We start from the raw sequence: 26,303 nt of genomic DNA, 5'->3' as shown, positions 1-26,303 counted from the left end.
TTGCAATAATTTCAACTGACAGCAAATTAAGAAAGGTTCTGGATGATGCCACAGCAGTGTTCAAGGGTGACATTGGAAAACTCAAACATATCAAGGGCAAAATAGTGTTAAATGAAAATGCCAAGGTCCATCTAGTTCCTTATACCGTCTATACCAGTGAGCTAGATCACATACAGGCTGAATTAATTCTTTCCAAGGTTGAGTGGAGCCCAAGGGCAACACCAGTGGACAGGACAGACTTCAAAAAAGTTGAATATAGTATGTGGGAAGCTTCCTTCAAACTATTGTTCACTGACAACGTTCCTTTGTGCTCAAACCCCTGGCCTGACAAGTCACGGGAACTCTGGCAGAACTGTGTAAACAGTGTCAATATGGTGACTGTTCCTCTGAAGTCGCATGTAAATCTGATGGGGCAATTTAAGGGAGGAGAAATGGCGTGAGTAATTAGCTGACCATGGCCAGGTTTATAGGATAACACCAATGTTTGAGGTATTTCCATAACTACCACAAATAAAGTCCGTGGTATTTGTCATTTTAAAAGGAACTGTGCTTCGAGGACACGTTAATTGAATTGGCAGCGGTTTCTGAAGAGATTTAATCAAAATCTAATTGAGTTCAAAACTTGTTCAAATAAGGACAGGCTAAATTTTCCACTGCCGCAGTACCAGTGGATGCTCAAACGCTGAATATGCGTAACTCTGCTTGGCAGTGTGTGGAAAATGAGACTGATTATATGTTCGCACTGCAGAAATTGTAAACGCCAGCAGCAAAAAAGGGCCCATGGTTAAACTACCCTCTGCCGGAATGATGTTGACTGCAAACATGATGTCCATTTTCTCAAACGATGTTGGATAACCACAGGGGTCGGTCTCTCTCTCTCTCTCTCTCTCTCTCTCTCTCTCTGAAACGGTTTGTTGTAAATTGAACTGAATAACTTTAATAAGTTGTAGTACATAAGTCTGACGACAATGAACTGTTTACACCAGTACAGAATGGATGAATTAGGACTACTTTGCGGAAGTTCTTCCCTGCAGAGAGTAACTAATACTTGTAAAATACCCCCTTTAATTGTTCAGGGCATAGATTGAAATTCGTATGTTTCCGCGCAAAGACCCGAATCACTCTTGATTATTTTGTGCTCATGTAATTCGGAACAACTACATTTAAAAAAGCAGATTAATTCCACATTAAAATATAGGAAGTAAAAATCTTGATAATATTTAATATAAAATCCATCAAAGGCTGTTCATCAACGCAGCTTGCTGAGCTCCTCCAGCATTTTGTATGAGTTGCTTTGGATTTCCAGCATCTACCGATTTTTTCGTGTTTGTGACATAAATGCAGATTCACTATTTGTTAAAAGTCTGGAAGATGGTAAGTTCACTCTGAAGGTATTTACGCATTGATGGAGCGCCTACTGAATCGGTGCCCTCCTCCTTTCCCCGCCCTATTCATTTTAATTACCTCAACTCGTTCCATTCCACAACCGCTGCAGGGGCAGTTGTTTGTCTGCGGAACTTGCAGTGCAAACTTTTACCTTCGGCGTGGACTTTTAATTTGTTATCTACTCCCGAAAGGACGTCGATCTTTCGATCAATAGAAAGGCTGCTTTTTGTTTGTTTTGTAACAAATGCAGTGAGGCGACGAGGTCTGGTGGACTATAAAAATCAGGAGGGAAGAGCAACGGTATCTGCAGCCGCGGTTCTTGACAAATTAACGGACAATGGCAGACGTTGGTGTCTTGGTTGCCAGCCTCTTGGCTGTTCTGTCACTCGTGTGGTTCCTGTTGTTAAGGAGAAGGCGAGTACAGATATGTTAATCGTTTCTAGAACCTTGAGGCGAACTTTGTAATAGTCAGGTAGCATTAAAATGACGTGGGTTTGTAAATCGCAGAATTCTGATTTCTAAAAGATTTGTTCACATTGCCTGATCCTTTTGACATTTACTTTATTTTTCCCCTTTTTAAAATTCTTTGCTTTCCGTTTGAAAGCCATTATGGATTCCACCCATCCGTGTTCCTGATAGTTTTCTTTGGCCGATTCTCTGGTCTGCTTGTGCCAGTTTACAGAATTGTGTGCGAAAGGAAAACCTCACGTTCAGGATATCTCGGCGGGAGTGGAAGGCAGAAGGGGGGTGGGGTGGGGCGGGGAGAGGTGGAACCGGGAAAACACACACAGGTATTTCAATGGCAAAAGTCAAAATCCCTCCCGGGGCTTAAGTGGCCAGGGAAATCCCTCCACTAAGTTTTATAGGAGTCTACTTCCAAAAGGTGATTTCAATTTTAAGATTAAAGATGAAGTTACCAACTTTTAAATACGTTGGTAATTGTCCAATTCACTTAATATCAGCAAAGTTTTTTAAAAAAATATATATATTTTATGTATCTGGCCCATCCCTAATTGACATTGAGAAGGTAGCGGTGAGCCATCTTCTGAAGCCACTGCAATGCTCGAATGAAGGTGCTCTTGTTGCGTCATTGAGTGAACCAGGAGTTCATCCTAGTGACAATGAATACTGAAGTCAACACGGTGTGCGACTCGGAGGGTTTCGTTCGGGTGGTGGTGATCACATGCAGTTGCTGCCTTTATCCCCCTGGGTGGTATACGGGTTAAAGTCAGGAGGAACTGCTGGATTAGTTTGGGTGAGTGACTACAGTGCATTTTGTGGATTTGTATGTTTATCGAGATGCAACGCGGAATAGACCGTTCGCGCCACGCCGTCCAGCTACCTCCGATTTAACCCTAGGTTAATTATAGGATAATTTATAATGACTAATTAACCTACTAACCAGTGCATCTTTGGACTGTGGGAGGGAACCAGAGAAAACACACGCATTCCATGGGGAAGACATGGAGCCTTCACAGAGGACGTTCGAATTGAATTCTAAACTCTGGCGCCCTGAGTCGTTACGCTACAGTAACACTTAATGCAGCTACTGTGGAGAGAATGAATATATGTCCAGCAGGTTATTACCCCCAGACAGAGTAATGTTTCTAGCACTGCGGCCATCCAGATGCAGAGTTCATGGTTCATTCTGGTGAATGTCAATTCGTAATTGGCTAAATTAATGCGTAAAGGAGATGGTTGATGCCTGACATTTATGTGGCTTATCAGCCAGTGCCTAAATGTTGTCCAAGACTTGCGACATGCAAGTGTGTTGAGAATTGTTTCATATGGCGAGAATTGTGAATAGGATTAGTCAATGTGCAAGTCAGCAACAAACTGCCCACTGATTGTCATTGATGAAACAGCTGGAGATGATTGAGCCCCAAGGAATTCCTGCATTGATGTTCTGGGGCTGAGATAATTAACTTACGCCAACCACTGTCTTCCTTTATGAGAAACATAACCGACCAACATAGTTTTTTCCTTCCCCAGTGATGTCCATTTGTTTTTACTGTGGTATCACATTTAGCAGAATTGCCCCCTTGTTGACAAGGTGCATCACTCTGGTCCCATTTGTAGAATTCAGTTATTTGCTTTAATCTTGTGCCTTCAATTCAGTTCTTTGGTCCATGTTTAGATCAGGAGCCAAGTGGTCCTGATGAAAATGTAACCTAATATTGATAAGTTAGTGCTGTTCAGAAAGCTTTTTATGCTTTCTTCACTAAGCTAATGATTCAAAATAGAACTGATCTGGTGATAAGTAAATGGATTGGATTTATTCTGCATCTTAATTTTGCACCCTGTTGGGAAGGTGCCAGTCATTGCAATTGTACTAGAACTGCTTGGCTAGAAGAATAACTAGTACTTCTAGCACATATAGTACCGGCACAATAGCATAGGTCTTCAGGACTAGAGCGTGAATGTTGTTTGGTCCCATAAACTTTGTAGTATTAATACTATCAGATGTTCCTTGATCTCAGCTGGAGCGAACTGAATTGGTCATAGGTTCTCTGATTATGGGATTTTAAGAGGAAATCCAGATCTCCATCTAAACTCCCACTACAAGCCACTGCTAACAAAATGAGCCTTTTTTGAGTGAATGGATCTTGCTCTTATTAGCTTATTAATTCTCCATCAGCATGCTCAACCAGATGTGGGAGTTAAGATACTGGCATTGCTTTTAGATGCTACTGGAATTGAACGTTATTCAATCATCTGCAATCATCCCTACTTTTGATCTTACCACTGAAAGAAGGTTATTGAAAGTTAAGGAGCTTTGAGTGCAAATTGCATCCAATACAAAATGAACTGCTGCAATTTTTTGTGGTTATTGAAAATAAATCATTGTTTTGCAAATTAACTTTGGCAGCAAAATTGGTTACACCCCAAGAGTTAATCACCACAGTGCATTCCTATGAGTTTCAGCCGTTTTCATTTTTGATGAGAATTTTAAGATTTTCTATAACACATCTCTCAATCAACCCCTGGTCTTTTAAAATTGATGTATATGCCACTATAATGCAAAATGTGCTGTATATTCTACATATTGATGCAGAATAATACATCATTCATACTACCTCGATAATGTTGCAAAGCTAATTACATTGAGTTGAGAATTAGCAGATAATGGATATTCCATAATTCTTAAAGGGTTGTATGCATGTGAAAAGTGGAGCAAGTTAATGACAATATATATAACAGAGCTATCTGAAACTAGAGAACAGAAATTCAGGGGAAGGGGGTGAGAGGTTTCAAGGAGACCTGAGACAGGCCTTTTTGACCCAGAGAGTAGTTGGAATCTGGAAAACATTTGTGGAGTAGGCAGGTACATTGCATTACTAACTTCAGGGTCAACAACCCACATAGTTAAGTTACAAATATTTGCATGAGTGCTTCTTTCTCAAGTTCAGCATTCAAATGCTGAATTAATGTTATCAAAATTCTGTTGGAGGAGTTGGGCAGATTCCCATTTAATTCCGCATGTGAGCTGATAACCAGAAAGTGCTTGAGACATTCTAATAGTCAAGCAGCACGGAAGGAAGTACAACAGAGCCAATTCTGAAGTCCGTGATCTTTCACTTCTCCTGGGAAAAGTTATAGAAAATTGTTTTATATGATTTACGTTGCAGAGAAAGAGGAGGGGTGGAAAGGAGTGAGGAAAATTGTCAGTATTTCAGCAAAGCCCAATGTAAGCTTGAGAAACATCTTGCCTCCTGACTAATATTGCTAAAATCCTGGATTTCAACATTGAATTCAGCAATTTTGTATATCAAAATTTTCGAGTTTGCATCAGAGCTGATCAGTTCTGGTGCAAGATCAGGGAATGCTGGGAATCAAGTTGCACCTATGAGGAAGGGATAACCTAGCATTTTGATTCATTGTTGTTGTTTCCTCTTGGAAGTTTTTTATTTAAAATTTCCAGCATTTTCAGTTCTGTTTTCTGGTTTTCATTTACTGAGTTTTCCCAGAATTCTGTTTATTTCAGATTTCCAGCAACATCTATGTTCTGTATCAGCGCTCTCTCCATCCCTCCCTCGCTACCTCTCCCCCTGTTTTCCCCATCAGTCCACTCTTCCTCCAGCCAGGTTGGTTGTCATTAACAAGGCTTCAGCATTCTCTCTCCATCCATCTCTCTTGATATTCACCATATCGCAAGTATTCTCCTTGATTTTGCCAGTTACTCCCACTTCTCTGCATTCGGATCTCCCAGTAATGACAAAAGGTCATAGACCTGACTCTTCACGTTCAGCAGTGTGGCCTGGCACGCAGTATTTCCAGCGTTTTCAAAGTACTTACTTAATATTGAGTAGGCCCCTCTGGCCCTTTGAGCCACGCTGCCCAGCAAATCCCCCAATTTAATCCCAGCTTAATCATGGGACAATTACAATGACCAATTAACCCACCAACTGGTACATCTTCGGACTGTGGGAAGAAACTGCAGCAGCCAGGGGAAACCCATGCGGTCACGGGGAGAACGGACAAACTCCTCACAGGCAGTGGTGGGAAATGAGGCTGGGTTGCCTGTACTGTAAAACATCGTGCTAGCCACTACACCACCATGCCGCTTTGGTAAATGTGCAATCATGGCACACAAAGCTCTGTGACATGCGTTCCTGCTATAACATAAAATAGTATTCCATGATATAATATGGATAACTGTGACCTTAGTGAACTTCTAAAATTAACTGTTATATTTAGCTTTGGCCAAATTTCAGCAAGTAAAAGCTAAGTTTACTCTGAAAATACTGATAGGGAAAAGATCCATTTTCTGGATTGGATAGAACTTGGGTTTTACTTCATGTGTAATAGCCTTCAGCTATTTCCATTAATATACATTATCCAATGACTGGTATTAACAGTTATTTTAATTGGTAATTAAAATTGTCTTTTTTTTTATAGATTTAATTATCTTTTGTCAGCTTCCTAATTTGATAATTATATAGGTGAATTCCCTAGAGCTTCTGCACAGGGTCTGCTGCAGTTGGAAGATGTACAGGGGATTACTGATTTCATATTTTACTGTCCTGACGAAGGGTCTCGGCCCGAAACGTCGACAGCGCTTCTCCCTGTTGATGCTGCCTGGCCTGCTGCGTTCCACCAGCAGTTTGTGTGTGTTGTTTGAATTTCTAGCATCTGCAGATTTCCTCGTGTTTGTTCATATTTTACTGTTCTACTTTTCACAGAAGAGAGGGTGAGCCTCCAGTTGTACATGGATGGATTCCATACTTGGGTTGTGCTTTAAAATTTAGTGCAAATCCTCTCAGGTTTCTAAAAACTTGCCAGAAGAAGTATGGAAATACTTTTACCTGTAAGATGGCTGGGAACTACCTCACATTTATCACTGACCCCTTCTCATACAGTTCTGTCATTCGGCATGGAAAATATCTTGACTTTCAGAACATTGGATTAAAAATTTCAAGAAGGGTAAGTTGTTCATACATATTCCAAGGTATTTTATGTAATGCAAGGTAAAATGAATAGCTTGCCAGGAATTTCATTTGTTTTATCTGTTTTAACTCTAGTATCACGTTGACGAAGAAGCAATTAACAGCAAATTGGGTGCAATTATAGTAGTTAAAGCAGTTGTAATTTTATATGAAAATATAATGAATTAAATGCATATTTATTTTAAATGTTTATTCATTTTTAAAATGTGTTATATTATTGTATTGGACTTAAAAGTTCTATTAATAGAATTGTAAAAATCTTAAAACAGATTAATCAGAATTAGCACTAGCACACAACGTTTAACAGTATTTTCAAAGCAAAATGTATTTGCCCTTTAGCTCTAAGGGTCTGGTCAACAATGAAGCAATTGTAATATTTGACTCTTGCATTATTGGTTATAGGCATTATTTAATTTAATTTGGTGTAAGTTAGAAGTAATGCACTTTAGTATTTTACATTATTTAAACAATAGTTTAAAAAAGATAACTGGGAATTAAAACTTCTGGTTTAAGATTGTGCTGAAGATGGGCGACAGCTTACTGGTGCTTCATAAAACAAGGCATACAACTAAATACTTAACACTTTTTCTGTGGAAAATTGTGGTAGGCTATCACTGCAAGCAATGAAGGGGTGAGCAAAGGTGAGGCTGACCAGAACGTTGAGGTGTGTAGGTGCGAAGCAAAGTCGGAGCGAGGTTGACGCATATTCGATTTGGAGTTGGAGCGAATGGTGCAGAGAACAGTTGGAGTGAAGGAGTCTTGGAGCCTGTCCAACTGAACCGAGGGTGAGGTTGGATTGATCTAAGCACTGGGCCAATTTGGAAAGATTGGGCACGGGCCGAAACATGGTGGCAGGGTCTGTATTGTTGCGGTGGGGCCTGGGTCCAACCTAGGGTTTGGATAATTTAAATGCTGCGCCAGATAGACTGAAAAAGCAGGGTGTTGGGACCAGAGGCGAGGGTCGGGCTGGTTCTACTCACTGCTCTCTGAGGTTTACTCTGCTCTCCGCAGCGCTGAGGTTGTGTCCTGCTCCGGATCTTCCAAGCTTCGTGGCTTGCCCCGCTGTATGATGTACTGACGCCGAATCTATTGGCCTGCTTCAGCTGTTCTGGGTTTTGTGTCTATGAACTCACTTTTTACTTTGCCATATCCTACAGTTTTTTTGTTTCATCTTGTACACTTTAAAGGCTTCTAAACACTTAATCGTTCAAAAATAGTGTTAGTTTCAGTATAACTCTTTTCAATAATCCTAAAAGATGGCATAAAATAAAATTAAACTTAAGAATGAATTATTCCTTCAAAACTTAATACTGGAAGATAGTAAAAAAGTTAATTTTACTTGTAACAAGTTTTTGTTAAATGTGAACTGCAATAGAGAACGGGGCAAAAAATAATGGTATTGCCTAGTTCAGTAAGTTCCTTGTTTAGTTTGCATCAGAATTTTCTAGCACATTTGAACTGCATTCTCCCAAGTCCCTTTGAATTCTTTATTTGCTTAGGACATTCTAGCATAGACACTGTATAAGTGCTAAGTAACAATGAGAATCTACATTACCACACGATGAGCTGCTTTTCACATTAACGCGCACACACTAGTCACATTGATTTCCACAAGTATTCGATCCATCCCATTTGAAGAACTGGGAAAGACTCTGAAGCATCAAAGAACTGGTTGCTAGGTGATTTTCACATTTTTGCAAAAGTGTTTGTAGGAAGAGTTCAATATAAATTGGCTATTGTTGAGGACCACTGCCAAATATTTATGATTATAACTAATTTAAAGATTAATTGCTTCTATTAATAATTTTTAATGGAGTTGTGAAATAAGTAGTAGGAATATTTTCTCATTTTGTGAAGAGGTATGTAAGTAAATGCGTGAGTGTGTTTATTAGAAAAGGGGGATTATTGACCAGTCCTGAGGTAACTCTAATTCAAAACAAGTGATTAGGATGTTTGTAATGGAAATATTTTAGAAATTCAAAAAAACACTGTAGATGCTACCAATCTGAAATAGAAACAAAATACAGGAAGCTATCAAAAAGTCAGATGATGCTTAGAAACATTTTAATGGTTCATGTAAAAAGTCCTTTATCAGAATTTCCTATTCCTTTTGGGGGTTATTTGGTAGCACAGCTCAAAGAGCTGACTTAATGATGTTACGTACCCCGTAACTGGGTGTCTGACCAGCAGAGAAAGAAGAATCCGTTGGAGTCTGGTGGTACTATATTCAAAAGTGTTTATTAGTAAAATAAGCAAATCAATATCAATAATGCAAATATATAGATAATACACGTTAGCAATAATAAACCTAAAAGTGTGGGAATAATAATCAGCAATAATAAACAAGCTCTATCGATGTCTAGGGGATAATGAATTGTCATATGTGAATATAAAGTTCAGTTCATACGTGCTGAGGTAGATATTGGTTGTTGTGTTGTAATCATTGGAGAGGGAGAGAGAGAGAGCGAGCAAGGAGTAACAGCTACAGTCAGGCAAACCTTCCTTTTCGTTCTTGATCCGTCGATGTGTTGTTGTGGTCATTCAGGTATGACCCCTCTGTCCTTCAGCTAGACCGTTCTTCTGTGGTGGACTTGTCACTCTGGCATGAGTGGACACACACACAAGTCCCCACCGGCCCTGCTATAACACTGTGAGTTTAATTGACCGATCTCTTTGTTTGGTCTCCGATGCCCCACACCTTCCCGTGGGTTCCAACACTCAATCAGTGCTCAATGGTGTGTCTCCTGGTGTGTCTGAAGGGGGTCTCCAGACCTCACTTTTATCCCTATTCACGGGGTCTCAGTTAAGGCACAAACTAACGGAGATGGGAGTAGACTCTCACATGGTGGATTGGATAGTGGACTACTTGACAGATAGACCTCAGTATGTGCGGTTGGGAGACTGTAGGTCTGACACAGTGGTCAGCAGCACAGGGGCGCCGCAGGGAACCGTACTCTCTCCGGTCCTGTTCACCCTGTACACATCAGACTTCCAATATAACTCGGAGTCCTGCCATGTGCAGAAGTTCGCTGATGACACGGCCATAGTGGGGTGTGTCAGGAATGGACAGGAGGAGGAGTATAGGAAACTGATACAGGACTTTGTGATATGGTGCAACTCAAACTACCTGCGTCTCAATATCACCAAGACCAAGGAGATGGTGGTGGACTTTAGGAGATCTAGGCCTCCTATGGAGCCAGTGATCATTAATGGAGAATGTGTGGAGCAGGTTAAGACCTACAAGTATCTGGGAGTACAGTTAGACGAGAAGCTAGACTGGACTGCCAACACAGATGCCTTGTGCAGGAAGGCACAGAGTCGAATGTACTTCCTAAGAAGGTTGGCGTCATTCAATGTCTGTAGTGAGATGCTGAAGATGTTCTATAGGTCAGTTGTGGAGAGCGCCCTCTTCTTTGTGGTGGCATGTTGGGGAGGAAGCATTAAGAAGAGGGACGCCTCACGTCTTAATAAGCTGGTAAGGAAGGCGGGCTCTGTCGTGGGCAAAGTACTGGAGAGTTTAACATCGGTAGCTGAGCGAAGGGCGCTGAGTAGGCTACGGTCAATTATGGATAACTCTGAACATCCTCTACATAGCACCATCCAAAGACAGAGAAGCAGTTTCAGCGACAGGTTACTATCGATGCAATGCTCCTCAGACAGGATGAAGAGGTCAATACTCCCCAATGCCATTAGGCTTTACAATTCTACCACCAGAACTTAAGAAATTTTTAAAGCTATTATTAATGCTTTTTGAGATAGTGATTTAGATGCATATCATTTTTTTTTTATTTTTACTGAGTTAAGTATTGTATGTAATTAGTTTTGCTACAACAAGTGTATGGGACATTGGAAAAAAGTTGAATTTCCCCATGGGGATGAATAAAGTATCTATCTATCTATCTATCTATCTATCTATCAACTTTGAATGGCTGTGTCCATCAAACCAGCCCACTCTGGTTGTCCACTGAGAAATGTTAATGAACAGAATGGTACAAGATAAATAACCCTCTCAGAAGTCATAATACGGTGAATCAAGAAGTCTCTCTCCCCTCTCTTATCTGTAGCAGATGTTCTTGCATGTTTTCTTTTCCATCTCTCTCTCTCATGAGCAGCATAGCAACAATAATGGTTTGTGATTCTCCCGGGGGGGGGGGGGTGGGGGGGAACATGGGCAACTCTGCACCTTTCTGCCCATCAGAGCTGTTCATCCTTCATAACAATGACTAACACCCAGTAGCACTCACTTCTACAGTGATGAAATGCTTTGAGAAGTTGGTAATGGCTTGACTGAACTCCTGCCTCAGCAAGGACCTGGACCCACTGCAATTTGCCTATTGCCACAATAGGTCAATGGCAGACACAATCTCAATCTCAAACACCTATGTCAGGATGCTGTTCATCGACTATAGCTCAGCATTTAATACCATCATTCCCACAATCCTGATTGCGAAGTTGCAGAACCTGGGCCTCTGTACCTCCCTCTGCAATTGAATCCTCGACTTCCTAACTTGGGAGACCACAATCTGTGCAGATTGGTGATAACATCTCCTCACTGACAATCGGTGCACCTCGTGTGTGTGCTTAGCCCATTGCTCTACTCTCTCTATATCCATGACTGTGTGGCTAGGCATAGCTCAAATACCATCTATAAATTTGCTGATGATATAACCATTGTTGGTAGAATCTCAGATGGTGATGAGAGGGCGTACAGGAGTGAGACAGGCCAACTAGTGGAGTGGTGTCGCAGCAACAACCTGGCACTCATGTCAGTAAGACTGATTGTGGACTTCAGGAAGGGTAAGATGAAGGAACACATTCCAATCCTCGTAGAGGGATCAGAAGTGGAAAGAGTGAGCATTTTCAAGTTCCTGGGTGTCAAGATCTGAGGACCTAACCTGGTCCCAACATATCGATGCAGTTATAAAGAAGGCAAGACAGCGACTGTACTTCATTAGGAGTTTGAAGAGATTTGGCATGTCAACAAATACACTCAAAGACTTCTATAGATGTACCATGGAGAACATTCTGTCAGGTTGCATCACTATCTGGTGGGGGGGGGGGGCGCTACTGCACAGGACTGGAAGAAGCTGGTTGTAAATTCAGTTGGCTCCATCTTGGGTATTAGCCTACAGAGTACCCAGGAAGTCTTCAAGGAGCGGTGTCTCAGAAAGGCAGCATCCGTTATTAAGGACCTCCAGCACACAGGACATGCCCTTTTCTCACTGTTACCATCAGGCAGGAGATACAGAAGCCTGAAGGCACACACTCAGCGATTTCGGAATAGTTTCTTCCCCTCTGCCATCTGATTCCTAAATAGGTATTGAACCTTGAACACTACCTTACTCTTTAAATATATATTATTTCTGTTTTTGAGTGATTTTTAATCTATTCAATATACGTATATGGTAATTGATTTATTTATTTGTTTTTCTGTATTATGTATTGCATTGAACTGCTGCTGCTCACTTAACAAATTTCATGTCACATGCCGGTGATAATATCTGATTCTGGGAAGGGCTTGTTCCATGGTGTATCTCATTCAATGAATAAATAAAATGATACTGCATCTCACTGATACACAGAACAGCTGCCCATAGATATTAGTAGTGGGTTTATTATTATGACAGGGTGCAGTAAAAACTGTTTGCATGTCATCTATACAGATCACTGCATCAGTACATTGAGGTAGTACAAAGGAAAAGGAATACACAAATGCGGAATATATAGTGATACAGTTACAGAGAAAATGCAGTTAGTAACCAGACAATATGACGAGGTAAATAGTGAGATCCAGAGTCCATCTTATCGTGAGTTCAATAGTCTGAGAACAATGGGATAGAAGCTTTCTTTGAGCCTGGTTTTATGTGCTTTTGGGCTTTTGTATCTTCTGCTCAATGAAAGGAGGGAGAAGAGAGCATGTCCAGGGTGGGTGGAATCTTTGATTACGTTGGCTCCTTCTCCAGGGCAATGAGAAGTGTAGCTAGAATCCATGAAAAAGAAGCTGATTTCCATGATGTGCTGAGCTACTTCACTACTTTGTGCAGTTGCCATGCCAAGTCACAATGCACAGGATAGAATGTGTTCAGTGGTAACGGGGAGATGCCAAATTTTTTTAGTCTTCTGGGGAAGCAGAGATTCTGATGCACTTTTTTGGCGATGGGATTTGTGTTGTTGGACCAGGACAAGCTATTGATGTTTACATCTAGAACCTAGAAGAAGAGGACAGCTGGCAGAGATTGATGTGAATAGTCTAAGCAATCATTTAGGGGAGTCATTTCACTCGATCTTTTGAAGGTGCTGTAGATAGATAGATAGATAGATACTTTATTCATCCCCATGGGGAAACTCAACTTTTTTCCAATGTCCCATACACTTGTTGTAGCAAAACTAATTACATACAATACTTAACTCAGTAAAAAATATGATGTGCATCTAAATCACTATCTCAAAAAGCATTAATAATAGCTTTTAAAAAAGTTCTTAAGTCCTGGCGGTAGAATTGTAAAGCCTAATGGCATTGGGGAGTATTGACCTCTTCATCCTGTCTGAGGAGCATTGCATCGATAGTAACCTGTCGCTGAAACTGCTTCTCTGTCTCTGGATGGTGCTATGTAGAGGATGTTCAGAGTTATCCATAATTGACCGTAGCCTACTCAGCGCCCTTCGCTCAGCTACCGATGTTAAACTCTCCAGTACTTTGCCCACGACAGAGCCCGCCTTCCTTACCAGCTTATTAAGACGTGAGGCGTCCCTCTTCTTAATGCTTCCTCCCCAACACGCCACCACAAAGAAGAGGGCGCTCTCCACAACTGACCTATAGAACATCTTCAGCATCTCACTACAGACATTGAATGACGCCAACCTTCTAAGGAAGTACAGTCGACTCTGTGCCTTCCTGCACAAGGCATCTGTGTTGGCAGTCCAGTCTAGCTTCTCGTCTAACTGTACTCCCAGATACTTGTAGGTCTTAACCTGCTCCACACATTCTCCATTAATGATCACTGGCTCCATAGGAGGCCTAGATCTCCTAAAGTCCACCACCATCTCCTTGGTCTTGGTGATATTGAGACGCAGGTAGTTTGAGTTGCACCATATCACAAAGTCCTGTATTAGTTTCCTATACTCCTCCTCCTGTCCATTCCTGACACACCCCACTATGGCCGTGTCATCAGCGAACTTCTGCACATGGCAGGACTCTGAGTTATATTGGAAGTCTGATGTGTACAGGGTGAACAGGACCGGAGAGAGTACGGTTCCCTGCGGCGCTCCTGTGCTGCTGACCACCGTGTCAGACCTACAGTCTCCCAACCGCACATACTGAGGTCTATCTGTCAAGTAGTCCATTATCCAATCCACCATGTGAGAGTCTACTCCCATCTCCGTTAGTTTGTGCCTTAAGATCTTGGGCTGGCTGGTGTTAAAGGCACTAGAGAAGTCAAGGAATGTAATCCTCACAGCACAACTGACCCCATCTAGGTGAGAGAGTGATATGAGTGGATTGCCATGTTGTTGGAGATGGTGTCCAATAATAGGAGGGACAGAAGAGTGAAGTATTAGTCTTAAGACCTTATCAAAGGAATCTTCAGAGTACTACAGATTTGGCTTCTTCTGTTCAGTTGTCCCACGCATTCAAAATAACAAGAAAGGTGGGAGAAAACAAAGTTATATAAGAAAACAAATTTTAGACCAAGTTCCAAGTCCTGGAAATTAATGGCTCCCAGCAGTCCAGCCTGTAATTCCACCAATCTGCCACTGGAGGGCAGCAGTGGTTGGGAGAGGCCAGCTCCCAACCTAGACTAGACACCACTCTACAATGCAAGCCCAAGGACTGAAGCCTGTTTCTAGTTACAAATGCAGCAGCATTGCTTCCTCATTGTCTGACCCCACCAAACAAGGGAAGCAGAGCTGTGACAATCAATGTGTTCGCAAAAGAAATGTCCAATAATTTGCTGATATCGTGAAAGTAATGCAGGAACACCTAGAATAAACCATTTATGTTTCTTAACACTTTAGGCTTCATAAGTGGAACAAAAGGCAGCTTATTCAGTTTATGTGGCTAAATTGACGAAATCATCTGAGCTTTGCCAGTTCACTGATGGGCTTAATGATGCACTGAGGTCATTTAGTTCGTGGAATCTAACAAGGAAGCATTCAAAAACAACTCACTCACATTTTAAAAGGGTGGTTGAAATTGCTGTATCAATGGAAACAGTAGCCAGACGCAATTAAGAAATGAAAATGAATGTGAACAAAATTGCAGCATCTAGACAGAGACCTGCTTGACTGAACATAATGTATTATGATTGTGGCAGGGGCTCATATGTACCAGACCAATGCAAGTTTAAAAGCAAAACTAGCAGAAAATTCAACCAAGTGGGACATATACAAAGTAAATGTTGGGCAAGGAAAAATAAATGGACTGCTTTAGGGAAGAGAAAAAGCTAAAAATTCAAGCTGAAGTTTCAAAAAGAGCCCTAATCTGCATGCTGTTGAAAAATCTGATAACGATGGAGTGACGCAGGACAGTGTAGCCTTGAGATTTACAATTTAAAAACTAACATGAGACAAGCAATACGGCTTACACCAGAAGTGAATGACAAATTAATTAAAATGGAATTGGACACTGGCTCAGCTGTTTCAGTCATTCCACAAAATGAGTTTGAGCAGCATTTCAAAGGTACTGAACAGAAGCCTGCAGTTATCCAACTATTAACTTACACTAGAGGAAAATAACTCCTGTGGGAATGACATTTGTAAGTGTGAAATAAGCAGTCAACAAGCCACATTGGGCTTGTATGTGGACATAGCAGGAGGGCCAGCATTGTGGGTCTGTGATTGGCTAATGCAAAAACAAATTGACTGGCTGCAACACGGCCTGCCATGGAAACACAATCAATATACTCTTTACTGTACATCTATAGAAGTTTCACAAATTTTTAGATGTCACGTTGAATCTCTGCAAACTTCTAAGGAAGTAGAGATGCTGGCATGCTTTCTTTGTAATTGCACTTGCGTGATGGGCCCACAACCAGTCCTCTGAAGGTAATAACACCTAGGAATTTAAAGTTACTGACTCTCTGCACCTCTGAGTTCCCCCAGTGAGGACTGGCTCATGGACCTTTGGTTTCCTCCTCACGAAGTCAATGATTGGCTCCTTGGTCTTGCTGAGATTGAGTGGAGGATGTTGTTGTGACACCAGTCAGCCAGGTATTCAATCTTCCTCCTATGTGTCTGGACATTTGCCACTTCCTTTTAGATGGCCAACAATAGTGGTGTCATCAGAAAACTTAAATATAGCAGTGGAGTTGTGCTTGGACACACACTCATAAGTGAGTAGAGCAGGAGGCAAGTTACACGGCCATTTGGTGCACCTGTGCTGATTGTGGAGGAAACGTTCTTGCCAATCCAAACTGACTGGGGTCTGCAAGTGAGGAAATCAAGAATCTAATTGCACTGGTATGTATTGAGGCCAAGGTCTTGAAGCTTATTGATTAGTTTTGAGAGGATGAGCTGTAGTCAAGAAAGAGCATCCTGATGTATGCAGCTTTGCTGTCCAGATGTTCCAGCATTGAGTGAAGAGCCAATGAAATGGCACCAATTGGAATGGATCCAAGTCGCTTCTTAGGCAGGAGCTGATGTTTCACAAACCTCTCGAAGCATTTCATCACAGTGGATGTAAGTGCTACTGGACGATAGTGAGGATGTGACTAAACACATTGATGAACGAAGAGCAGTAGATGTAGTGTATATGGATTTCAGCAAGGCATTTGATAAGGTACCCCATCGAAGGCTTATTGAGAAAGTAAGGAGGCATGGGATCCAAGGAGACATTGATTTGTGGATCCAGAACTGGCTTGCCCACAGAAGGCAAAGAGTGATTGTAGATGGGTCATATTCTGCATGGAGGTCGGTGAACAGTGGTGTGCCTTAGGGATCTGTTCTGGGACCCTTACTCTTTGTGATTTTTATAAATGACCTGGATGAAGAAGTGGAGGGATGGGTTAGTAAGTTTGCTGATGACACAGTGGTTGGAGGTGTTGTGGATAGTGTGGAGGGCTGTCAAGAGGTTACAGCGGGACATTGGTAGGATGCAAAACTGGTCTGAGAAGTGGCAGATGGAGTTCAACCCAGATAAGTGTGAAGTGGTTCATTTTGGTAGGTCAAATATGATGGCAGAATATAGTATTAATGGTAAGACTCTTGGCAGTGTGGAGGATCAGAGGTATCTTGGGGTCAGAGTCCATGGGACGCTCAAAGCAGCTGCACAGGTTGACGCTGTGGTTAAGAAGGTATACGGTGTATTGGCCTTCATTAATCGTTGAATTGAATTTAGGAGCCAAGAGGTAATGTTGCAGCTATATAGAACCCTGGTCAGACCCCACTTGGGAGTACTGTGCTCAGTCCTGGTCTCCTCACCACAGGAAGGATGTGGAAACCATAGAAAGGGTGCAAAGGAGATTTAAAGGATGTTGCCTGGATTGGGGAGCATGCCTTATGAGAATAGGTTGAGTGAACTCAGCCTTTTCTCCTTGGAGCGACGGAGGATGAGAGGTGACTTGATAGAGGTGATGAGATGCATTGATCGTGGGGATAGTCAGAGGCTTTTCCCCAGGGCTGAAATGGTTGCAAATTGGGCTGAGATTGGATTCCAGTTTAAGGTGCTGGGGAGTAGGTACAGAGGAGATGTCAGGGGTAAGTTGTTTTTTACTCAGAGTGGTGAGTGCATGGTATGGGCTGCTGGCAACGGTGGTGGAGGCTGATACGATAGGGTCTTTTAAGAGACTTTTGGATACGTACATGGAGCTTAGTGAAATAGAGGTCTATGGGTAACAGTAGTAACTTCTAAGGTAGGGACATGTTCGGCACAACTTTGTGGGTCGAAGGGCCTGTATTGTGCTGTCAGGTTTCTATGTTTCTACTCATAGAGGCAGGTTCCCACATTCTTCTTAGGCACCAGTATAATTGAAGCCTGTTTGAAGCAGTTGGGTGCCTCAGACTGCCAAAGAGAGCACTCCAGCCATGGGTAGAAATTTCCTGGTAGTAGTGGATGCAACTATAAAGTGGGTCAGATGTGTTCCCAATACCCTCCACGACAGTGTTCCACACCGTTGATGTGTGGAGAAGCCTCTTCCAAAGGACAGTTTGTTGTGGCGCAGTTTCAGTCATTCCCTAAAATGAATGGTATAAGACATATTACATGGGCACCATACCACACAGCCACAAATGGCTTGGTGGAAAGGTCAGTCCAGATCTAAAGAACGCACTGTGAGCAGTGTCAGCAGAACATGTTACATTGCACTGAATCAGCTGCTTGCCAGTTTCCTCATATATTGCACTGCAGAATCCACAACCAACAACTTGCCTGCAGTGCAGTTCCTGGGTCGTCCCTTGTGCTCACGCTTGGGTCTCTTCAAGCCCAATCTCAGAAGGACAACGCAGAACAAACAGCTGAAATAAAATGAGGGCTCCTCAAACAGAGAGGTTCAGTGTTTTACTCCTGGACAAGCAGTCCTTGCGAGGGAGTACTGAGGTGATCAAAAGTGTGTGCTTGGAAAGATTATGGACAGAACTGGACCACTCTCCTACACAACAGAGATTGTGTCATCATCTGGAGACAACACATTCCTCAGTTGAGGAGAGCAGAGTCAATTGCTGGTGTAGAAAGGTGTCCAAAGCTGTTTCCTGCTGTCCCAGAGTCAACTCCTACAACAACCATGGAGGTGGCCCCAGAACATGAGATTGTTTCACAGTCACAAGTCTCACCTGCTAAGCAAAGTGACCTCCTCCCCCCACCACAGTCAGGAATGTTGTTATTCCACAGAGATTAAATCTTTCGGCCTCAATGGGACAATTTGAAATGTACCGTGATGCGGATGTCCATATAATAAATGTACTGTGTAGTTCAGGTGACATTCTATATTGAGTTGGAGTTTGTAGCTAAGTAGAGAGGAGTGTTGTGTATTTAATATTTCAGTAATATTCAAGTAATCTTGTATGTCTTTTGATTATTTTTAAAAATTCTTTGGGTTTAATGTAAAAGTTAGTGAATTGCATTCATCATTATGCTACCATGTCATACGTACACATCTCACTAATGGAAACACAAAATTAAATAAACACAGAAATATTCCTGGCTCCATGGTTTCCTTTCAATTAGTTTTATGTTTTGCAGTTATAAAATGTAACAGACGCTGCACTACTTTATCCTTGGATTCCTGCTTGTTTCCATTTTGTTCACCTTTGCTAGATCTCTTAAAATTCAAAAAATATTTTTGTTTGTACTCTTTCAGGATCCTTATAGAAATCCATCATTTGTGTTTATTGCTTGTTTTTTACAACCTAAAAATGCCTTTTTTTTCTCTCTGACTTTATCTCTTAGCCTTAAACTGCTTTCGGGTATCCTTTTCAAATGAATGCAGATTGTTTCTGCATGTATAATTAATTAGCTTTTCTAATTTACAGAAAGCCCTTGTGATTTCCATCAAAGCAGTAATTTGTGCTTTAAGCTACTGAACCATGTTCAAGTTTAATCTCTCTATTCTCTTTGTAAGAGGTTACCATCTGACAAACTTTTATTTGGAATAGAATTGACATTGTTAAAGATTTGCAACAAGCTCACATTGTGAGCTAAGCACATGTAGCACCAAACAGTAAGTATTTGTGTGCTAAACTTCTGACAGTAGAATGCACTAGTGTGCTTTTGCTTTAAAGCTACAATTTGCTTTATTTCTGTTTAAGATGATAAATGGAATTCTGCTTTGTCATAATCAAAGATGCATAGTAAGTACTAATTTTAATTGATTTTCATATTAAAACTTATGCCATATCTGATCTATCATAGGTATTTAATCATGTGGATTTTAAAGATGCTAAGTACGGGGTAGATTATGAAGGGATTCATCAAATCTTCAACAAGACCTTGCAGGGACATGCCTTGGGCCCGTTGGCCACAAGTATGATGGAGAATCTTCAGTTTGTAATATCACAAATGAAGTCTTCCTTAGACTCAGATGCATGGATCACTGGATGGCTTGAAGAGTTTTCATTCAAGATAATGTTTCAAGCTGGGTTTCTAACAATCTTTGGGAAAAATGAAAAGGCAATGAAAGCAAAGGACATTGAAAAGATCAAAGCACAGAATGCTGCCATTCTGACTGCAATGGAGAATTTTAAAGTGTTTGACGCATCATTTCCTGCTTTAGCTGGTGGTATTCCAGTATTGTTTCTCAAAGCAGCCAAGGAATCAAGGTTGGCTCTAGCACAAATGTTGATGCCTAAAGTCTTAAATCAGAATGACAATAAATCTCTCCTCATTGAGGAAAGAATAAATATTTTTGACAGTTCACCTGTACTTGATGATCTTGAAAAGGCAAAGACACACGTTGCAATGCTGTGGGCTTCACAGGCCAATACCCTCCCGACTAGTTTCTGGAGCATTTATTATCTATTAAGGTACTGTTACTGGTAATCTTCCTTGTGCAAGATTAATTTGTAATATTTGAAGATATACCTACTTACTTTTTTCAATCTACTTTTCTAATAATATACCTTCTCTCAGGCACAGTTTTATCTTCATCTCCTAGGTGAAAATCTAATTTGGAAATAAACTGACCATTATAAATGGGATGAAAACCATGTGACTTCTTTAATGAGCAATCTGTTTTGTTTAGAATAGAATTAAAACAGCAAGATTTTTTTTCCCAGTGCCTATTCAAATAGCACAAATTCAGATTGTTTTACTGTCTCACAATGATCTGTTTGAAGAGTCTGTGTCTGCTCCCTGTCCTTGTTTTCATTAATTCTAATGCTCTGACATTTTGTTGCATCCTTTTCCAATCTACCTTGTTCATCCCTTTATAACTTCAAACCCCTTTTCCAAATCTTCCATGATGTATTCTGTTCTGACACAGACAATATTTAAAGTTTTTTATATTTTTCATTTGTCCTCTATTTTGTCAATTTATTTGATTTTTGCCATATTGTGGACCCAAAATGTATACACAATTGTCATCAAAGCATCAAGAATATACCATATTTTGTTATAAAACCTGTTATTCCATTAATTTTTTAAGATGTTAGTTAGCTATTGATGAAGTTTTCATAATGTCTTTTTCAAACAGAATCATCAAAGTACAAATGGTTTTCTGCATCATGCAGCCTTATTCCCTCAGTTAAAATACAGTCGCAGTTCTCTTGCAGACTGCATCAGGTTTTCCTCCAGGATTTCCCTGTATTTTGCTGCATTCATTTTACCCTCTACCTTCACAAGCCTTCCAGGGCCTGCTGCAGTGAAGCATCCCCACAGCATGATGCAGCCACCACTATGGTTCACTGTAGGGATAGTGAGTTTTTGATGATGTGCATCATCAAACAGCTTACATCAAACATAGTGTTTAGATTGATGATTTAAAAAGCTCAAATTTGGTTTCATCAGACAATAGTACCTTCCAGCTGACTTCAGAATCTCCCAAATGCCTTCTGGGAAAACTCTTGCTGAGATTTCATGAGTTTTTTTTCCAGCTTTCTCTTTGCCACTCTCTCATAAACTGTGACCGGTTAAGCAGCCATGCACCAGTTGTATGCACAGTCTCTCCTGTCTCAGCCACTTAAGCTTGTAAAACCTCCAGAGGATAGGTCTCTTGGTGGCCTCCCCTTCTTGAATTGTCACTCTGTTTTTGAAGACATAGAAGCATAGAAAACCTACAGCACAATACAGGCCCTTCGGCCCACAAAGTTGTGCCAAACATGTCCCTACTTTAGAAATTACTAGGCTTACCTATAGCCCTCTATTTTTCTAAGCTCCATGTACCAATCTAAAAGTCTCTTAAAAGACCCAATCATATCCGCTTCCACCACCATTGCCAGCAGCCCATTCCACGCACTCACCACTCTCTGAGTAAAAAAAAAAACTTACCCCTGACATCTCCTCTGTACCTACTCTGTACCTGTGTCCTCTTGTGGCAACTATTTCAGCCCTTGGAAAAAGCCTCTATCCACACAATCAATGCCTCTCAACATCTTATACACCTCTATCAGGTCACCTCTCATTCTCCGTTGCTCCAAGGAGAAAAGGCTGAGTTCACTCAAGCTGACCTCATATGACATGCTCTCCAATCCAGGCCTGCTCTAGACAAACTCACAGCTGAGCCATATTCTTTCTAATTTTTGATGATTGAATTAACTGTATTCCAAAGGATATTCAGTGACTTGGAAATTTCTTGTATCCATCTCCTGACTTGAGCTTTTCGATAACTTTTTCACAAAGTTGCTTGGAATGTTCTTTTATCTTCATAGTGTAGTTTTTGCCAGGATACTGTCTCACCAGGAATTGGACTTTCCAAATACAAGTGTATTTTTATTACAATCAATTGAAACATCTGGACTGTGCACAGTGATCTCCATTTAACTAATTATGTGACTTCTAAAACCAATTAGCTGCACCAGTGATGATTTGGTGTGTCATATTAAAGGGGGTGAATACTTATGCAATCAATAATTTTGTGTTATATATTTGTAATTAATTTGGATCACTTTGTAATGACCTGTTTTTACTTTGACATGAATCTTTTTTCTGTTGATCAGTGTCAAAAAAGCCAGATTAAATTATGTTCTCAATATTAATCTCAAACTAAGGATTTAGATAAAATTTTCCTTTTTTTTTCTATTTGCAATATTTTTCTGAGTGTCTTCTAATTACCTGGATCAAATATGCTACAACTTTTTTGAAAAAGGGCATTCTGTTGACAACTCAGTCTTGTGACACTTCTATTCTAAATGAAGCTCTTGAGGAATTTTCCACAATTTTGTTCTCTTTACCTTAATTAACTTCTCTGATATGTTTTAGTTACTTGGTCTCTCAACTTTGTTTTAAATAATTTAAGATTTATCTACCTTTTTTTGTATTATTGGGAAGTTCCGTTTGACCTTTACAAATTCATAGAACAATTAACAGTTCTTGTGATGTTGATCACCTTGTATTAAAATGTTTTATTTTATGTTTTGAACCATTCTCCTTGTATTTGGTTTTTTTATTTTTCTTTCCTTGATCACTTGTATTTTTTATACTTTTGTCATATTAATATTATCAGTAAATCTGGGTAACCTGGTATAATTTTTGTTCTATTTATTCTCTTCTGTTATTCTGAAATTTTAAGTGCTGTCTCTATTCAGCAACTTTACAGTATTCCTTTCTAAACTATCCCACTATTGCTCAGTGGTCTAGTATGTCAATTTCCAGTTTCACCTGTTGATATTTGACTCACTCCTGGGGCACAAGTTCAACATCTGTTTCTGTTCCAAATCATAAATTTGCATTACAGACCCAAATAAGTGCAAACGGGATTCAGAAAACCTACCCCAATGTAATTGTTTTTAGCAATTTCCAGTTGAGACAGTTCGCTCCTTGATGGCAGCTACACTGTTGACACGTTGGACAGATTGTGCTGTTCTGTGGTTGCAAAGAGAGCTATTGGCTTGCTCCAGTACACAGCTCAGTTTGTTGCACATGTCTCTGCCAACTCATTGCAGCACACAACAAGATTACATGTTGGAGGTTGGCACACTTGTCTCAAAATTTACCACTGGACAGTACGCTGAGTCCAGGAATGGAGTTATTTTGCATCTGGCTTCCTACTTGTTTTTAAAATGTGACTGCTATAAGTAGGACAATTACATTGAAAAGCTCGATTCAGTAGTTCTTACTTTATTTGACTTAATATTTCAAATTATTTCACTATTTTTAAAGTACACTTATTATTTTATATGGAATTTAAAATGTCATTGATTTCAATTGTTTTGATATATCCCTGATTAATGGTGCAGGAAGGGTTCAAGATTCCTCCCTCGAGGCCTTGTGGCTGCCTGCTGTCTAATCTGCTTTGCAGGATATTTGCAACAGTGAGACCTGCAGATTGTTTGGCTATCCAGAGCATGATGTTTTTTTAAACAAAACATAATCTACCTTTGTTTTTTTGAATAGACATGAATAGAGGGCTGAAAGTGTAAAGATGATAAACTTTCATTCTTACTGTCAGTGGCATATCATTCATATTGCCAGTTATCTAGTTTTACATGTTTTGCAGGTATCCAGAAGCATTGAAAGCAGTGAGAAATGAACTTGACGACCTACTTCGCATAACAAATCAAAAAATTGGAGACGCTAATAATCCTATCACATTTACCAAAGAACAACTAGAGAGTATGAGAGTTGTGGGTAAGATCATGATCACACATGTTACCCTGGTACATATTTCTGTAATAGATATCAATAGTAAAATTGAGACTTTGAACTAAAGTAGTCACAAAACTACAGTGCTATCATGTTGTGCTTGGTGTTTAACTATTTCATGAGATGCAAGGTTGTGTTGAACGCCACTAAGCTGAAAAGTTTTGCTGCCACTTCCATGGATGTGACGGACTAACAGATATTCTGTAGAAAGTAGAATACACATGTCTAATGCTTAACTTGGTGCCTCCAGTTAAATTTATAACAATTACTTTTGATTAAGACCATAAGATATAGGAGCAAAATTAGGCCATTTGGCCCTTCGAGTCTTCTCTGCCACTCCATCCTCTCAGCCTCAATCTCCTACTGCTCCCCATATCCCTTCATGCCCTAACCAGTCAAAAACTTATCAACCTCTGCCTTAAATATACAAACAGACTTGGCCTCCTCAGCTGCCTGTGGCAACGAACCTGCATGTTCACCACTCTCCAGCTAACGAAATTCTTTCTCAACTCCGCTCTAAAAAGAGGCTCGTCTATCTTGCGGCTGAGTCTTCTGGCCGTAGGTGTTCCCACCATGGGGTGGGGGGGGGGAGGCGGAGCGTGGGGTCACCACACACAGCAACTGCACTATTTAAAGATGTAGCCGATGTAGCCAACCTCTCATAATTTCTGGAGGCAATTTTCGAAGAGAGATCTTGCCAGTGACATACGAATATAGCAGTAACTTGTGAGGGGAGCCCTGGTAAATATTGAGGAACAGATTGCATTTTATACTACCTTCACCCTGAATACCATAAGATGTAGGAGGAGAATTAGGCCATTTAGTTCATCAGTCTGTTCCACCGTTCAGTCATGGCTGATCTTTTTTTCCCCTCCTTAACCCCATTCCTGGCCTTTTCTCCGTAACCTTTGATGCTGTGTCTAATCAAGAACCTATCAGTCTCTGTCTTCAATACAGCCAATGACTTGGCCTCCACAGCTGCATGTGGCAACAAATTCATAAATTGATCACTGTCTGGCTAAAGAAATTTCTCCGCATCTGTTTTAAACAGACGTCCCTCTATCCTGAGGCTGTGCCCTCTTGTCCTAGTTTCCCCCACCATGGGAAACATCCTTTCCACATCTACTCTGTCCAGGCCTTTAATCATTCGGAAGATTTCAATGAGACCCCCCCTCATCCTTCTAAATTCCAGTGAGTGCAGACCCAGAACCATCAAACATTCCTCGTATGATGGAATATGAGGAATTCCATCCTTGAATGAAATGTGAATGCTTCCTTTCATTCCTGGAATCATCCTTGTGAACCTCCTCTGGATCCTTTCTAATGCCAGCACTTTTTTTCTTGGATGAGGAACCCAAAACTGTTCACACCACTCAAGATGCAGCCTCACTAGTGTTTTATAAAGCCCCAGCATTGCATCCCTGCTCTTGTAGTCAAGACCTCTTGAAATAAATACTAACATTGCATTTGCCTTCCTCACCACCAACTCAACCTGCAAGCTAACCTTGAGGGTATTCTGCACAAGGACTCCAAAGTCCCTTTGAATCTCAGATTTTTGGATTTTCTCTCCATTTAGAAAATAGTCTGCATATTTATTTCTACTACCAAAGTGCATGACCATGCATTTTCTAACATTGTATTTCATTTACCATTTTCTTGCCCATTTTCCTAATCTGTCTAAGTCCTTCTACAACCTACCTGTTTCCTCAACACTATCTGCCCCTCCACCAATCTTTGTATCATCTGCAAACTTGGCAACAAAGCCATCTGTTCCATCATCTAAATCATTAGTATACTGACCATTGTGGAACACCACTTGTCACTGGCAGCCAACTGGACAAGGATCCTTTTATTTCCACTCGCTGCCTCCTACCAATCAGCCAATGCTAACCATGTTAGTAACTCTCCTGTAATACCATGCGCTCTTAACTTGGTTACCAGCCTCATGTGTGGCACCTTGTCAAAGGCCTTCTGAAAGACCAAATATACAACATCCACAGCATTCCCTTTATCTGTCCTGCTTGTAATCTCCTGAATACTTCTGTGTAAATTCCATGGATTGTGCCACATCACCAGGAGCATAATAAAAAGTGTAAGTACAGAAGAGATTTCCAAAGGAGGTAGAGTTGAATCCTGTTCTGTTTCAGGGTACAGTAAACCAAAATGCCCTTCTCTTGGACAACATCAGTGGCATGGAGAGGGGAGACTTGCAGCTTGGGCAACTGCCGGTCCTCCATTTAAAA

General features: G+C 40.8%; 1 protein-coding gene across 1 annotated transcript in view; it reads left to right on the top strand.

Annotated features, from left to right (window-relative positions):
- The first annotated feature begins 1,502 nt into the window (after positions 1–1,502).
- The window catches only part of LOC140726026 (cytochrome P450 7A1-like), a 40,376-nt gene continuing 15,575 nt past the window's right edge, over positions 1,503–26,303 (top strand). Inside the window, exons 1-4 of the mRNA XM_073041925.1 lie at positions 1,503–1,800; positions 6,570–6,810; positions 19,675–20,285; positions 23,915–24,045. Of these exons, the coding sequence (XP_072898026.1) occupies positions 1,724–1,800; positions 6,570–6,810; positions 19,675–20,285; positions 23,915–24,045 (1,060 nt within the window). The 5' untranslated portion in view covers positions 1,503–1,723. The remainder of the gene's footprint in view (positions 1,801–6,569; positions 6,811–19,674; positions 20,286–23,914; positions 24,046–26,303) is intronic.

The sequence above is a fragment of the Hemitrygon akajei genome, chromosome 1 (assembly GCF_048418815.1).
Source record: "Hemitrygon akajei chromosome 1, sHemAka1.3, whole genome shotgun sequence".
NCBI classification, from domain to species: domain Eukaryota; kingdom Metazoa; phylum Chordata; class Chondrichthyes; order Myliobatiformes; family Dasyatidae; genus Hemitrygon; species Hemitrygon akajei.
The sequence above is the reverse complement of the archived record's forward strand: the minus strand, read 5'-3'. Positions and strand labels throughout refer to the sequence as shown.